The 17,876-nt window shown below is 39.6% G+C and overlaps 1 protein-coding gene across 7 annotated transcripts in view; it reads right to left on the bottom strand.

The window, feature by feature from the left end:
• The window catches only part of PLEKHA5 (pleckstrin homology domain containing A5), a 238,676-nt gene that overhangs the window by 119,613 nt on the left and 101,187 nt on the right, over positions 1-17,876 (bottom strand). The window contains exon 2 of one of the 7 annotated variants that reach the window (XM_081249191.1): positions 16,970-17,039. The exons of 5 other annotated variants lie outside the window; for them this stretch is intronic. Coding sequence is in view for 1 of the 2 variants with exons in the window: in XM_081249195.1 (XP_081105321.1) it covers positions 17,006-17,039 (34 nt within the window). In the remaining variant the exon portion in view is untranslated. Of the gene's footprint in view, positions 1-16,968; positions 17,040-17,876 lie in introns of those variants that run through there. One more of the 7 variants, XM_081249195.1, reaches the window with a different exon arrangement.

Here is a 17,876-nt window from a genome sequence, read left to right as displayed (position 1 = left end):
TTTGAGTATAAACCCACAGAGGATGGGTGGAATCTGAGATAATAAGGCCAAACACCAGTGAGAAGCAGCACAACTCCTGCAGAGTTAAGGGTTACTACTTCCAAACCCTACTGTCACTCCCCAGAGTTGCACCCATGCCTTCTACAGAGTTTGAGTATATAAACCATCTAATTCCTCTTTTTGCCTAAAAGTTTGAGTTCGATTTCCATAACAAAAGAGTCCCGAGTAAGACAATGTATCTAGGAAAAAGTAAAGTGGTTTACAAGGTATATGAAACAGAACAGGAAAGAAATAAAACAAAAAAAACCGCTTTCCTCAAATTATACAATATTTGCCATGTCTAAACAAAGCCGCTCAATAAACAGTACAGAGAGAACAAAGGACAAATTCAAGAATGGCACTTTCACATATATTTCATATCTTTGACAATCAATGTCTCAGTATAAATTTAGCTTCTGAAATGTGAAATTCAAATACTTTTTTATTACCAGCAAAAAGGGCAGCAGTATTTAGAGTTCTAAAGCACTGAGAAATTTAGACATTTATCCTAGGTCAGTGATTCCTAAACTCAAATACTGGTTGCCTCAGAATCATGGGAGAACTGGCTTAAAATACACACTACCAAACCAAACCTCAGGAGATTCTGATTCAGCAGGTTTAGTTTGGGCATTCCATTCTAGGCCACAAAACTACTTTCAGGCACAAATAGGCTGAGTAGCTGCTATGTATGTGTGAACAAAACTAGTTCTACTTGTTTCTTCCCTTAGGTAAAACCCATCTTTATATTCATAATTTATATGACAGAGGATAATAGTTACCTCAATGGTAAATGGAAAGCATTTAAAGAAAATGTCTCAGCCTATAAAATTTCCTGAATTTTTACCTATAAGACAATTTTTTTTAACCTATAAACTTTCCTGAATTTTACATGTGGGAATTATGAAGTATATTGTTTTTTCACATTTTAACAAAACATTTTCTATCTATCTTCTGGTATGAGTTAGGATGCTTTCAGTAACAGAATGATCAATTAAAAAGTGGCTCAGACAATGAAGAATTTAGCATCTCCAATTGCAAGAAGTGGCAGGGCAGTCTCTGGGTTGACTAACTCAGAAGCTCAATAATGCCAGGGCGCTTGGGCGGGCCTCCTCTGTGAATGCCTTACTTTTCTCTCATAGTTCCACCGTTGCCACTGCAGCTCCAAGTATCATGTTCTATGGTAAAGAAGGGAACGAATTCCTGTCTTAGGTTTCTTTTTTTTTTAAGAAAATGAAGAAAACCTTCACAGTTCTTCAGCTTAAACCAATTACCTATGGCATAAGGCATAGGACTAACTCCCTAAGAATACTTATGATCTATACCCTGGGGCTTAGGAGGCTCACCTTCCTAGAACACATGGAGGAAACAACCACTAGAACAAAGTCTGGACTCTTTCCAACAGGAAGAAAGTTGGGGCGATGTGTCGACAGCAGTTTGCTAGGCACCAAAAGGGGTCCATCACATTCTGTGACAAAGTAATAAACCATGTTTAAACCAATCAAAATGTAATTCAGCATGGAGAAACCAGTTCAGTGCATTAAGTGACTGGAAAACATTAGCAACGACCAACAAAAGGAAGATTAAGCTGCCAACAGAAAATGAAAGAAAAGATGTACCCAACTGGAAACGGGAAGGATAGAACCGACTTCCTTATGCAGTAAAATTTCTGTCAATCAAATAAAACACTTGATTTGAAAATAACTAGTCAGGAATTTTTTCCTACTCTAAACAATCTGTGCGTCCATTACTCTCTGATTGCTAGATCAGCTAAATATTTCAAAAGTGTTATATACATATTAGATCTAGAAGACAAAATAAGAAAGGACTAGATATATTAATTTAAATAAGAGAGTAAATTCAGTTCTTAAAATTTTTGTTCAGATGCCTGAGGATCAACGGCCTAACAAATGATGGATACTCAAATACAAACTTTAGAAATGGATCACTTTCATAGGCTTCCTTTGAAAATTTTCCAAAAAAATATATACTGGTGTTATCTGACCAAAAATAAAACATCTCAATCATTCAGAATTTCATCTGGAAGCCCCAGAGTCAGTTTGAGATCCCAGCATAAATACGTAGTACTGTCAGGAACGTAGAACTGCAGCTGCTATGGAAAACAGTTCAGTGGTTCCTCAAAAAGCTAAACGTAGAATTACCAGACAACTTAGCCACTCAACTCCTAGGTATATATCCCAAAGAACCGAAAACGGGTACTCAACCAAAAACGGGTATAGACTGAATTACCAGACAACTCAGCAACTCAACTCCTAGGTATATATCCCAAAGAACTGAAAACGGGTACTCAAACAAATACCTGTACACAAATATTCCTAGCCACTGTTCACAAAAGCCAAAAGGTGGAAACAACCCAAATGTCCATCAATGGGTGAAAGAGCAAAGAAAATGCAGCATATACGCACGATGCAATATTATTCAGCCATAAAAAAGAATGAAGTATCGATAGATGCTACAACGTGGTTGAACCTCAAAACCATTATGTTAAGTGAAATAAGGCAGACACAAAACATCACATATTGTATGATTCCATTTATAAGAAATACTCAGATAAGGTAAATCCATAGAGACAGAAAGCTGATTAATGATTACCAGGGGCTAGGTGGGGAAGGGGAAAACTGCTTAATCGGCACAGGGTTTCCTTTTGGGGTGATGAAATTATTTTGAAACTAGTTAGTGGTGATCGGTGCCTACCACTGTGAATATACTGAATGCCACTGAATCATACACCTTAAGATGGCTAATTTTATGCTATATGAATTTTACAGGAATTAAAAAGTAACTAATGTAGCTGTAATATGAAATATGTAAAGATGTGAAGGAAGATGTGCATTGGAATTTAGTCAATCCTGATCAGAAGTATTAATATTTCAACTTGCTTTAATACAGCATAGCATTCTACAATTCTTCCTCTGATTGGATATAATCTGGGATCTTCTCCATTACATCCAGCATTCTAAGGTTTAAAATGTGAGTCTATTATACTGAATTTCAGATTAATTCCCACAACACAAATGGTATTGCCCACGCAGTTCATTCAGGAAAAAGCTAAGTTAAAAAGCATTCTGATCTAAATTACAAATGAAATAGAACCTAATTATTTACTGTTGTGGAGAGCCCTAGGGAGATTTCTTGGTGGTTTAGGACCCTCTGAAATCACTTTGTAAGTCTGTTTTTGCTTCTCAAGAGAAAGATGGGATAGACAGATGGTTTGCTACCGCTGTTATTTTAATGAAAATGTTCTACAAGGATCAGATTGGTCCTTCCAAGAAGGCAGGCCCTACAATACAACATAACAAGGGAAAAGAGCAAGCAACATTTGCAATTCTGTGTTAAAACTCCACACATTCTGGAATTAAAATTCCATCTTTGTCTACAAAGTTTCCTGTTTGCAGATGTTTTCGATGTGGTAAGCAAGTTTTGCACGGGTCCGGAATTTCTGCCCTGAGGACAGGAATCGGAGGTGGCTGGGCTATGGCTGCGGCAGCAGGGACCCCCCTGTCAGCTGCTATCAGTCCCGGGCCATGAAATATTTAGATACTGAGATCCTCGCCCTTACGGACGTAGGCTGGAATCAGCAGCACAGGCAATAGCTGGGTACTGCCTTGCACCTCAGAGAGGGAATTAAGAGACGGCAAAAACCCTTCTCATGGGTGTCTATCCTTTACTGCCCTAAAACTGCTGTCCCACTGTGGCTGCAAGAGAGGAAATCCAATGCTGACAGATTCTAAAAATACAAAACATACATATTTCACAAGTTGATGGCATACACGGGTCAAGTCTACCTGTAACTGTCAGAGGCTACAGGTACTTGCCAGCGTTGAATTAACAAAGGCAAATGCCCAAGTTGGCTTATCTCAGCTCACAACATACCTAAAAATCGTTTAATATACTACCAGGGACATGCATACCATGCTTTGAGAAATGCCAAATGAAACCTTATGTTAAAAAAAAAAAGCAACTATTTATTCTAACAAAACGAACAATTATGGCTATAGACTGAAAGTCCCAGATTTCCCAGATGAGTTGCTGGTGTTCAAAAGTGCTAGGATAGCTACCATCTCACAATAAGAACTATATAAACATGCTTAGAGTACCCTATTCATTTATTCCAAGAAGCATGTTTTTAAAAACATTTAACAGCTCTGAAAGTGGGAGGCTTCTCACATCTCATGGCATTTTACGATCACAGTCCACCAGCAGGCAGTTGTGATACCATTTGCATAACTTGTGGATGCTCGGATGTCAGAAGCACAGTGTGTGCATCCACAGCAGGGAATAAAATCCCAGAGACAACAGCAGAGCACACCTCTACCCCTAGAACCCAGAGGCTGCGGGGAGGAGGCCCTCAGTAACATTTCGGGGGCAGGAATCAAAATTAGGCCAGGACTAACTAACTGAAAAGCTATCTGGATAAAGTCATAGATTTGATGTGCACAATAATTGAAGGAAACAACAACAAAAAATTTCACTCACGTCTAGTGTGCTTCCCACCCAAGTAAAACAAATGTTTATCTAGTAACATCTCTGGCATTGTGTGAGCTGGTGCACTGGGCAAAAATTTAGACCAAAGCAAACTGGCAGCTATGTCCCCAAGCATGGTGTCGGGAGACGTGAACGCTGCTGGCAGGGAGGGCAGAGCCTCCCCGCCCCGATGGCATCACGCCTGACCCAACTGCACGTGTCTACAGTATCCGCCTCGCTCTCAGGCATGTCATCCCAGAATTAAAGAGTAGCTAAAAGAAAACCTGATGTGCTTCTGTTTCAAAAAATATTTACGTACACTTCTGGGTCTGACTCAAACATGTATTTTCTCTGGCACTGATTTTTCGCCTCCCTTCTTTATATATTATTCATTTATTGTCTTTTTTGTTACAGGCCATTTCAAATTCCTCATGGGAAGAGGCGGGTTGTGAATAAATGAAAGTTTCTAGTGCTTGAACCAGCTCTTCACTCATTCACTATTTCATTCAACAACTATTGAGTGTGCTTATTAGCAACAAGGGGTGTTGTGTGTAAGGGGTGCACACGCACAATTGCACTCTGTAATTCCTGCAGCTGAGAACGAACAAATCATTAAATTAGGCACTGCTTACATTTTCCAAAGATACTTCTATCAAGATTTTTATAAAGAACAGAAATGTTTGGTGTACATAATAGATAAATTGCTATGCACCAATTCGGCACTAATTACAAAATGAACTCACACATGCCTAAATCCAAATCAACTGTAACTCTGGAAAAATTAAAAAATGCATCTTTGTTTGAGGATGTTTGTACCCTATAATCTGAAAGAGGGTTGGACAGTTAACCATGTTAACTAGTCATGTTACCATGTTATATCTAGTCATCATGTTATATCTAGTCATGTCCTTAGGCTTTTTCTTGGCTGTGACACTTTCTCAGAGTTCCCTTGTTTTTCCTGACCTTAGAGAATAGAGTGTTTATGTACAGAGTCTTTTGTCTTTAGTCTTAGAGACGCCATTCACTTCCATAGTCGCTTTGGTCAGCACCTTTCTGCCCCACTCTGTCCAATAAGGTGGTGTCACGTATTTGTCACAGTCTGCGTTCTATCCTGGGATCCCTTGACCTCCTAAATGATTTTTAGAATTTGCATATAGTCTGGATTCACTCTGTGTGTGTAAAGTTCAATGGGTTTTGTCAGATAACCACAATTAGAGCATCACACAGAACAGTTTCACCACCCTAAAAATCCCCTGTGCTTCAAGTATTCAACTGGTCCCTCCTTTCCCTCAAACCCCTGATCTTTTTACTGACTCCATAGTTTTGCCTTTTCCAAAATGTCTGTGGGAATCATACAGTTAGTAGAGTTTTTAGACTGGCTTCTTTCACTTAGCAATATGCATTTAACATTCATCTGTGTCTTTCTGTGGCCTGTCCACTTTTTCTTACTGCTGAATAATATTCCATTATATATGGATGTACCAGTTTGTTTATACATTCACCTATTAAAGGATATCATCTTGGCTGCTTCCAGTTTCGGCAACTATGAATAAAGCTGCTATAAATATTCATGTGCAGGTTTTTGTGTGGACATAAATTTTCAACTCATTTGGGTATATGCCAAGAAGCATGACTGTGGAATCATATGGTAAGACTATGTTTAGCTTTATAAGAGACTACCAAACTGTCTTTCAATTTTGCATTCCCACCAGCAATGAATGAGAGTTCCTATTGCTCTACAACATGGCCAGCAAATGCTATTGTCAGTTTTTTGGATTTTAGCCATTCTAATAGGTGTGTAGTGTTATCTCACTATTATTTAATTTGCAATTCCCCAATGACAAATGTGTTAAGCATCTTTTCATATACTTATTGGCCATCTGCATATTTTCTTGGGCAAGGTGTCTACTCAGATCTTTTTTTGTTCATATTTTAATTGGATTATTTGTTTTCTTACTGTTGAATAAAGACATTTTAATGAATTATTTTTTTGTTCAGATTTACATAATTTACTAGAGAACAGATTATAAATCAGTCTCATCATTTCATCTAGGTCAGCAAAAACAGAACCGATAACTAACTACTTGAGTTTTTGGTTTTATTTTTCTAAAAAGCAGCACATAAAATGAAATCAGTCCCAAATGTCACAATCTCTTATGGAGAACTAATTAAAGAAATTAAGGTACATTCATGAAAACAGTGCACTACAGAGCTTTTAACACGTTCATTATAAATTCTGAGCACATTTTGGCTTTATTAAAGATTGAGAGTTGTACTGTTTAAAATACAAGCCACATAAATGGCATAGCCTGTCCACTATCAGAGTTTTGGCAAACATCTATGCTCCATTTCCATACCTCAGTAGAGCTTAATGATGCAGATTCCAAGTCGGTTAACTGATCATTTTTCTCAAGTGGTATTGGGCATTTTATCTGGAGATATGGCTAACTACAATTCAAAGGAAATTAACTTCTCTATTTTCTGTAGGAATTATAACTGTATTCAATGAGTCAAGGTGATGGATGCATTCAAACACTGGTTTTTAAAAAACATCTATTGAAGATGTTTCTGACTTTCTCTTTGTGTGAATTTGTTTTTTGAGGAAAAAAAAAATCTTTGGCAAGTGTATGTATTAACTGTTACTCTATAGTGTTTGACACAACCAGAAAGAAAGGTGCTTCTATTGTTCTCATTTTTTAAATGACCCTCCCCCACTTCCAGATCCACCAAAACCAATTATTTAAGATCTTATATGAGACAGCTTTCCCTGAATGATACCAGAAATTCAGGCCATTCATTAGGTTGAAGATCATCTTTCCTTCTGAAAAAAATCCATAGGGAAAAATTCAACTGAAGCCTAAAACTAAAAACAATTTAACTTGTATTTTTAAAATATAGGGATATGTGAAATGTTACATTAGTATGCTTTTTAAATAAGAGTAGGTTACCTATAAGCACTCATCATATAGTAAGTTAGTCTTTCTATTTCAATTATGATTGCCAATTCATGGTAGGAAATTTAAAAAGCAAGAAACGGAGGTAATCCACAGCAGTACATACCCAAATGAATCACAAATCTTTTGCAGTTGTTTCTAAAAACAAAACAAAACATATACACACACACACACCAAACAAACAACCAAAAAACCCCCCCCCAAAACTTAAAAAATATATGTCTACAGCCCTAGGGGATTAAAAATAGAAGTATAATCTACAGATTTGTTATTAAGAGGTTTGACTGCATTTCAAGTTTGGAAATGTAATTACACTTTTAAGTATTTTATACTATATCTCACTACATACATAGTAGTCTTTTATTTAAAATGAACCATATTGGGTTTTTTAAAAAATATACAATGACATATAGAAGAAAATAGGCCAATGATCCCAAAGCCTAGAATAATCTGTTGACACACAGAAAGAAATAAATGAAATATATACATATGATTTGATGATTCAAAAGCTCATTTAGGGGCTTCCCTGGTGGCGCAGTGGTTGAGAGTCCGCCTGCCGATGAAGGGGACACGGGTTCGTGCCCCGGTCTGGGAGGATCCCACATGCCGCAGAGCGGCTGGGCCCATGAGCCATGGCCGCTGGGCCGGCTCCTCTGGAGCCTGTGCTCCGCAATGGGAGAGGCCACAACAGTGAGAGGCCCTCGTACTGCAAAAAAAAAAAAAAAAAAAAAAATCTCATTTAGGCAGAGAGTGAGAAGTGAAACCCATCTAACCCTACCCTCCCAATCCAGGCAACATGTGTTACCTTCAGCTTCAGATATACCTATTATTGAAATCCCCTCCTCCTCCCTTCCACTGGAGCAAAGTCAAACATACATACAACTTTCGACATATTTTTTACAGAGAAAATAATTTATTTTATGGGGAAACATTTCTGTTCTATAGCATTTTTGGATACTGCTGCTAAGATCATGAATTTTTAATACAGAAGAATATGTTGCTATCTCCTGTTCTTGCTGGGTCTAATGAAAGTAAGGCTCCTTTCCCAAATGAGAACAAAACATATTCATTCCTCATTCTGTAGTGTCCTTGACAACTAGGTTAAATAGTTGGTATTATTAAAAAAAAAAAAAATCTCTGGTGTCCCCAACTTTTTAATTTACAAAGAAGGTCAAGAGCTGAGGTTCAGGCAAAAATAATTCAGTTCAATCATATGACAAATTCATGATCCGCAGAAATGTTTACTGCTGTTTTGAACACCACACTTTGGGATGATTTGTTTCACAGCAATAGACAAATTAAGGTAATCCATTCAGTTTTTCCTAAAGGTTGCAAATATTACTAAGTTTTCTCAAATGTAAAAGCATTCTTCCCTTGCTTCTTCCATCTTTCTCCAAGTTCTGCCAAACTTCTCTAGAGAGTCCATACCAATCATGCCACTAAAACTGCTTTCTCAAAGGTCAATCAATATTCTCATAATTGCTACATCAATGGTCTCTGCTTCTTTCTCATCCCTTTGATGTCCATGCATCTTTTGACAATTGGAAATCTTTACATCCTTGGCTCCCACAATACTGAATTCCCCTAAATTCTGACCCAGGCTCTCTGGATTAATTTTCTGACTTTCTTCATGTGCTTTTTTTTTTTTTTGCAGTATGCGGGCCTCTCACCGTTGTGGCCTCTCCCGTTGCGGAGCACAGGCTCAGCGGCCATGGCTCACGGGCCCAGCCGCTCCGTGGCATGTGGGATCTTCCTGGACCGGGGCACGAACCCGTGTCCCCTTCATCGGCAGGCGGACTCTCAACCACTGTGCCACCAGGGAAGCCCCATGTGCTATATTTTTATTCAGATCCCTTAAACACAGGTATTTCTCCAAGACTCTGACTTCTGTCCCCATCCTTTCCCACAATAGGTATGGTAGTAACAACAGCTGCAACCAGCACAATTAAAATTTATCAAGTACTAAGGTGCTAGACCTTATGCCAACCTCTTTACATACCCTGTATATCATCCCATCCATACTTGCCTAGCCTCTTAACTCCTTGGTGCCTAAGTATACTCTGCAATTCTGGCTTATCTACCACTTTAGTCAAGCTTTCTTACCTTTTCCAGTAGTAAACTGCATTCCAAGTACCTTATTCTCTCGTTTATCACGATCTCTCCAGTGTTTAGAACAGTGCTTGACACACAGTAATGTCTATGAAGCACATGGTAGTATATCTGCTGCATAAAAGGTTGGAAAACCCACACATATCCCACCTCTTTTTGACATAGGGTGGACTGCCATATAAAACAGACTATTGGCTTAGAGCTTACAACTGTTATAATTATAATTAGGAATTCAACCTGCTTGTCCTATTTCTGAAGCACATGTATGTCATTCCATGTGTATTATAAAGTACCAGCATATCAAAAGTTGTGCAAGACCTCTATGTAGAAAACTGTAAAATACTGAGCGAAGTTTTAAAAGTTCTTAAGAAATGGAGGAATATCTCATGGTATATCACGAAAAGTCAATACTGTGAAGATGTCAGTTCTCTCCAAATTGATCTGCAGATTCAGTGCAATTGCAATCAAAATTCCAGCAAGATTTCTTGTGAAAATTAAAACCAATTCAATAATTTATATGGTAATGCAAAGAGCGAGAGAGACAAGATTCATATCTGCAGGCAAATATGACTTGGCCTCCCGTCTCCCCTCCCTGTTCTAGCAGTGGTCCCTGGACCGCAGCCTTTCCGACGGTGAATCTCTTAAGCAGCCTAGGCTCTGCCGTTTTTGCTTAGACCTTCTAAGAATCGCCTACATTAAGATACGGCCAATGGGGGCTTCCCTGGTGGCGCAGTGGTTGAGAGTCCACCTGCCGATGCAGGGGACACGGACGGGTTCGTGCCCCGGTCCCGGAAGATCCCGCATGCCGCGGAGCGGCTGGGCCCGCGAGCCATGGCCGCGGAGCCTGTGTGTCCGGAGCCTGTGCTCCGCAACGGGAGAGGCCACAGCAGTGAGAGGCCCGCGTACAGCAAAAAAAAAAAAAAAAAAAAGATACGGCCAATGTCATTCCCTTAGCTTTTTTCAAAGGCAGCTGTAATGAAAAGCTGTAGGAAGTCTGCCCGTTTTGCTGCAAAATTTTTGTAGAGTGTCTATTACACCATTAAGTGTTCCCAAATAAAAACTCACATGAGAAATTCTATTCAAGGAAAAAAATGTCTTGTGGATGAACCGATATGCATCTTCTTTCTAACAGCATGGTAACTTACATTTCCATTTTACATTGGGAAAAAGAGCTAAAAGTGGAGTTCAATTATAGTAACTCTATTGACTTCTACTTTTTGCAAGTTTGCACTTAGTGATGGTCTTTAGTTTTGAACTTATCTATTTTTATTTTACTAATCATATTGTCTTACCTTTTGCTTTAAGTTTCCTAGAAAAAAACCCCAATATAAATAAATCTAATTCATATCAAACTCATTATTATGCAATTTCTTCTAATACATCTTATCTATAAGTTGGGGGCTAATTGTTAAATTATCCCTTTACCTTTGGAGATACAAACTCAGTCAGAAAACCAAAACCCAGCACTTCTTTGAGCTATAACATGGCTCTCCAGTAGCAACTGCTTAGAACAGATTTCTCTACATTTGCTAAATAATTTGTGATTTTACAAACTGCTAAATAGATTTTTTAAAGGGGTCTCAGGGAATAAGATTGGGTCTTGTATATGGCTTACTAGGACATTTTTCAGGATATGAATTTATGGTTTCAAATACAAAAATGCTTTTGGAAATTTCAAATGTAACTTGAAGTGGGGTGGGGTGGATCCAAACTACTTATATGCAACCCACACATGCACATGCACATACATGGCTAAAATCTCAGCTGTTAACATGTCAGAGTCCATATTACCTTGGCCGTCTGTCTCTGCATGCTAGACAGCACATAACAATGTCTGGATTCCGTTATAGCTTCTACATTATTTATAACTCATAACATTTTTATATTTCACCTTTGAAAAAAAAAAACTTTGCACTAACCTAAAGAAACTTAAACTGACAGGGATTTCAAGTACTGCAAAAGAAGGGAAGGACTAGTTTTTAGTAAGCAAATAAATTCTGGAGAAAAAAAGGAAGGGAAGGGGAGAGGAGAGGTGGGGAGGGGAGGGGAGGGGAGGGAGGGGATGAAAAGAAAAGAAAAGAAAAGAAAAAAATGCTTTCAAATAAAAGGTAGCATCTATCTACCCGTGCAGATTGATGTGATTAACAATTCCTGGCTTCCAGCTTCAGAGTTAACACCACGTGGCAGGCAACTTTTAAACCTGCTTTTATTCTCCCTTCAGCAGCCACTCTAAAACTTTCTGTCACTCTCCTTAAGCTACCTACTCAATCCTTCCTGGGCTCCCTAGTGAACATTTGTTGCCCTAGAGCTCACATCTTAACTGTAAGTTACGTCCATGCTTATTTCTTCCTTCAAGTCTTCAGAAGATGAGATGCCTGACCCCCATTTTATATCCTTGACCTGTTTTCTTCCCAAGTTCCCTGGGACCTTGTTCTAACAATGTTTCTTCTCTTTCCTGCATCTTCAATCTCTTCTCTCCTGGCTCCTACTTTACCGGCTAAAAAACACACTTTAGCCATTCCCATTCTTTTTTTTTTTTTTTGCGGTACACGGGCCTCTCACTGTTGTGGCCTCTCCTGTTGCGGAGCACAGGCTCCGGACGCGCAGGCTCAGTGGCCATGGCTCACGGGCCCAGCCGCTCTGCGGCATGTGGGATCTTCCCGGACCGGGGCACGAACCCGTGTCCCCTGCATCAGCAGGCGGACTCTCAACCACTGCGCCACCAGGAAAGCCCTAGCCATCCCCATTCTTTAACGCGTCTTGTCAATGAATTTCTCTTTTCTTTCTCAGCCCAAAGACTAGTTCAAACTGGCTGCGTGCACTCCCCCTGCCCCCCTTCACTCCTGCGCTGACTGTCACCCCACTTGCATCCTCTCCCTCAGTGAAGGTCGCTGATGTCTTCCTAACAGACAAAGTCAAAGGCTGCTTCTTGGCCGTCACCTCAGAGGACTGACGTGCGTGCAGCACTTGGTACAGTTAATGGTCCTGGTTTTCCTAACCTCACTCCTCCGCTTCTCTCCTGCTGACGATCTCCTCCAGGTCTCCTCTGCCCCCCACCCAGACTGGCGGTTTCCTTTCAGGTTCTATCTTCAATCCTCCTTCACTTACACTCTCCATCCTTAAGTGATGTAATTCAGTCTTTATTTAATGACTCCAGTTATTGTGCAATAACAATATTGGTGTTTTCATTAAACCTATACATTCTGATCTACATCTCTTGGCTGGTATTTTTCCCCGCTCTGTGGGGTCCTATAACTAATTTGTGCTCTCTCGGCAAAAGGAATATCCTATCCATGTTTCAAACTCAGAATGTCCAAACCTCTTTGTTCCCAGCTAAACCTGTTTCTCTCCTAAATTTCTCATCTCAAATATAATCCAAACGCTGGAGAATGGCCTTTCCCCACCCCTTTGCTCTCCCCTATCCCAGCTCATCGAACCCTAAGATTCTGCCACCTTAACATCCACTGCACCAATCCCCTCTCCCTTTCTCCTGCCAGAGTTTGAAATCCTGGCCTCCCTTTCAAACATTAAGGCATCCAGGCCCGGTCTCCGCCTCCTCCAATGTGTCCTCCACACCGTGGCACGTTTATCTTTCTAATACACAAATGTGTCCTGCTCTGCACTCCTACTTAAACCCTCACAAATGGCCCACCAGTGCTACAGGGACCTGCCCTCCTCACCTCCTGAGCTCCCTCCCCGCAAGTTCCTCACCCCCAATACTCTAGCAGCCCTGGAATAACTGCTCCTTGAAGAGATCTACAGGCCTTTAGTCTTGCTGGTCACTCTGTTTTGACTGCGACCCATCCCTGCTCTTCTGCCTAGCAAATTCTGAATCATCGTTCAACACCCAGCACAGACATCATGTCCTCTGGGGAGCCACCCACGCTCTCAGGTCCCTGGCAGCAGGGATCACTTCCTCCGCTGTGCCATCTCCCACTCTGCACACTTCTCTCCCTGTCCTCAGTACTCGCCCCAGAAGGATCCCTTGCCCCTCTCTGGAGATTCGGGCCACCTGGTCTGGAATGTGTAAATGTTTGTTTAATTATTTGACAGAAACTACCTTTTTAGACCCTGTTCCCCTCTACTGGTCAGACTCAGAGCTGTCTGAGGCTCGTCAGAAGCTAGCACGGGGGTTGGAACAATATAAAAAACACAAGAGTTCTTCAGGTTGGAGATGAAGAATTCTGAGGATACTTAAATCTGGGTTTACATCCTGGCTCCGCTACTTACCAGGCTCTGTGAACTTCAAAGGACCGCTCTCAACATGTTTTCCTGTTTCTGAAATGGGGCTTAATAATACCTTTCCCACAGACAGTTGTGAGGATTACATGAGATAATAGGCACTCGACAACTGTTAACATGAAGTACATGAAATACCTGGTGAATTTATGAGCGTACTGATCACATAACATTTCGAAAGTTATAAATACTTAAGGTGAAAACTAAACATGTGAGCACAGATTAACTTTTCAAAACCTACTTATCAACACATTTACATAAAAGTAATAGTTTAACAGATGCTTTATATTTTTATCAAAAGTAAAGGAATTCTTTCTCTTTTGATTTTGGTTGATGGTTACTCCATATTTAAAGTTCTTCTAATCCCTGTAATGGAAGGAAGCATAAAATCACTAATTTCATCTACTTTTTCAAACTCAGCATGACTGAGATTCAATGACTTCCTCTATCTTACTACTCAGTAACTCTGGTGCTTCAAAATGAAATTAAAAAGAAGTGACTGAAAGACAGACTGAGCTAACAGGCATTAGCTAATAAGGGGAAAAACCACATAAATTAGATATGGAAAAGTCATGTGAAGTTAAGACAGCCATTATTCAATACCATCAGGTTAAAACTGAACATACAAAAATCAAGAGCCAGCAAAATATCAATATTAAAACAGGATCATGAATGATTTTCTTTTTTCTTTTTTCCTTGTTCATTTTAAAAAACATTTTCTACAATAAGCATGTATCACTTTTTACAATAAAATTATTTTAAAAATCTTTTGGAAAATGCTCAAAATAAACTGTTAGTGAAAAGGTAGAATTATAACACTGTATATTCCAGATGGTACCCATTACGAAAGAAAATGTGTATACATGGAGAGAGGGGTAACACATATGGGGAAAACAACCAGAAGGCAATATATAAATAATGTTCTTGGTTTCTCTGTTGGTGAAATTACCAGTAGTTTTTATGGTCTTTATAGTTTTCTGTATTTTCTAATTTCTTTACGATGATCTAGCATTACTTTAAAAAATAACAGCTTTTTGGACTCATATACCATAGAATTCAATTATTTAAATTGTACAATTGTTTTTAGATAGCCACAAAATTGGGGAACTATCACCATAATCAGTTTTAGAACATTTTCATCACCCCAAAAGAAAACCTGTACCGTGAGTAGTCACTCATTACCTTCTCTCCCCAGCTCCTGGAAGCCTCCAATCTATTTTCTGTCTCCACAGATTTGCCTATGCTGGATATTTCATATAAATGGAATCATATAATATGTGGTCCTTTGTGAATGACTTCTTTTATTTAGCATAATGTTTTCAAGGCTCACTCATGTTATGGCATGTATTAGTGCTTCATTTCTTTTTGTCACCAAGCAGTAGTCCATTGTATGGACAGAGTGCATTTTATTTATCCATTTATGAGCTGTCATGAGTTGTCTCCATTTTGAGGCTATTCTGAATAACGCTAGGAGCAATGTTCACGTACATGTTTTGTATACACATATGTATTCAAATCTCCTGGATATACAACAAGGAGTGGAACTACCCGGTCATTTGGTAACTCCATGTTTAGCGTTTTGACAAACTATCAAACTGCTTTTCAAAGCAGCTGCATCACTGTATATTCCCACCAACAATGGAGGAGAGCTGTAGTTTTGCCGACACATGTTATTGCCCATCTTTTTGATTAGAGCTATCCTAGTGGGTCTGAAGTGACAGCTCATTATGGGTTTGATTTGCGTTTCTGTGATGGCTAATGATGTCGAGCATCTTTGCAGGTACTTACTCTTCTTTGGCGAAGTGTTCATTCAGATCTTTTGCCCATTTTTAAATTGGGGTTTTTATCTTTTTATGATTGAGCGGTGGGAGTTTAAAAAAATTTATTCTAGATACAAGTCTCTTATCAGATATATGATTTGAAAAATGTTTTGTGTTAACAGACAAAGAGGAAAAAGAACTTCAACTCTTCCAAAAATTCAGTCAGCAAACACTGTGGTCGTGGGGTAAAAAAAACATGGTCATGACAATTATAAAACACCTTAATACATTAGCAGCATTTTATAATTTTCAACCTAATCCTCACATGGACGGTAATAACAGGCCTATATCTGAAGCTGAGAATCAAAGGCCAGCAGAGGTAAAGTGACTTATTCAAAGTCTCTCCTTTGTTATTTTTCTATCACTATTTTTCTATGTGTCATCTTTCTTATTTGTTTTAAATTAAGGTTCTCTCCCTGTGTGGCTTTCAAATTTGTGAGCAAGCTGTCTCAATCCTTTTTAGAGCAAGGCAGGTACGTTTACACAGGAATTCCTCAGTCTCAGAGCTAAGTAGGATTAATAATACCCAAGTCTTCGGGTACCTCGTTCAGGCTGTGAGATTATACCTACACACTGATAGTGTGACAGATCTCATAGAAGGAACTGTGCAGCCTGGCAGAGATTTCTGAAGGCTGACATGACAAAGGTGGAAGGTGAGTGTCCCAATGAACCCAGTTTGGTGGTGTTCTATTAGTTTCTTAGGACTATTACCACAACATTGGCAGCTTAAAACAATAGAAGTTTATTCTCTCACAGTTCTGGAGACCAGAAATCAGGCTGAAATTAGTTTCACTGCATCAAAATCAAGGTGTTGGCAGGGCCACGATCCCTCAGGGAGGCTCTAGAGGAGAATCAGTTCCTTGCTTCTTCCAGGTGCGGGTGGCTGCTGGCATTCCTTGGCTTGTGGCCCCAACATTCCATCTTTGCCTCTGGGGTCACACTGACTTCTCTTATGCCTGAAATCTCCCCTTGCCCACCTCCCCTTATAAGGACACTCGTGATTATATTTAGTCCCAGCTCCCACGATCCAGGATAATGTCCCCCTCTCAAGGTACAAAATCTTTGCCATGTAAGGTGACCTTCCAGGTTCCAGGGACTAGGACATGATCAGTACACATCCAGGGACCATTACTTAGCCAGGGGAGGGGGGTTTTACAAGACCCAGGAACAAAGTCCCAAAGTTGTGAAGGAACAACTTCCACTATCTTCCTTTCTTTATACTCACAGTCCAGTTGTTTTACAAAAACTGCTCCTACAGCTATGGTCTTTCTATTCCAGCCCTAACATGATCCCCCAGTACTGCTGAAAGTCACCATCTTAAGTTACCTGACCAAGTAGCTTCAATTACTCTTGAGAACAATTTCATACAGAGGAAAACACTATCGAAGATTCAAATCTGTTGTACAAAAAACAGGAGGAAAAAAAGAGAAACTTAACAATATATTGTTGTCTCTTAAAATTATTTACAAATATATGATAGAAATCTAACATTAAACGAGGAATTATATATTTAATATTAAATCACTTCTCAGCTATGCCAGAATAATTGAAATGTGCAATGCAGTCGTAAATGGTACACATGCAGTACAAGATTTAAAATGTACTGGCAAGGGCTTCCCTGGTGGCGCAGTGGTTGAGAGTCCGCCTGCCGATGCAGGAGACACGGGTTCGTACCCCGGTCCGGGAAGATCCCACATGCCGCGGAGCGGCTGGGCCCGTGAGCCATGGCCGCTGAGCCTGCGCGTCCGGAGCCTGTGCTCCACAACGGGAGAGGCCACAACAGTGAGAGGCCCACGTACCGCAAAAAAAAAAAAAAAAAAAGTACTGGCAGTTTCTTTCCTCTCATACTAGATAGTGAGCATATGCGTATTTTTACCCCTATCCTTTGTAGGCCTATAATATCTTTACAGTATTTTTAAGATAATTTTTAAGTATTAAAAAAGAAAAAGGGTACAACGTAATCTTCCTCCATAAGCCCTAAAAAGCATCCAATGTGCTAAGCTTCAGGTTGATGTCTAGAATGACATCAGTAACTGTCTCAAATGCCATTGCTAAAATCTACAAACCGGTCAACTCCTTGGTTATGGAAAAAACTCTTGCTTCCTTATTAACTCTTTAGGGAAGTAGAGGAAAAAAGGTAGTGAAAATGAGAACGTCTCTGACCAACCAGGAAACAGACATGCTGGTTAAGTTTCCCGATCTTCACACCCTTTGCCCTACAATTTCTATTTTT

The sequence above is a fragment of the Mesoplodon bidens genome (assembly GCF_964165515.1).
Source record: "Mesoplodon bidens genome assembly, chromosome: 11".
Classification (NCBI taxonomy): Eukaryota; Metazoa; Chordata; class Mammalia; order Artiodactyla; family Ziphiidae; genus Mesoplodon; species Mesoplodon bidens.
This window is presented reverse-complemented; position numbering and strand designations above follow the sequence as displayed.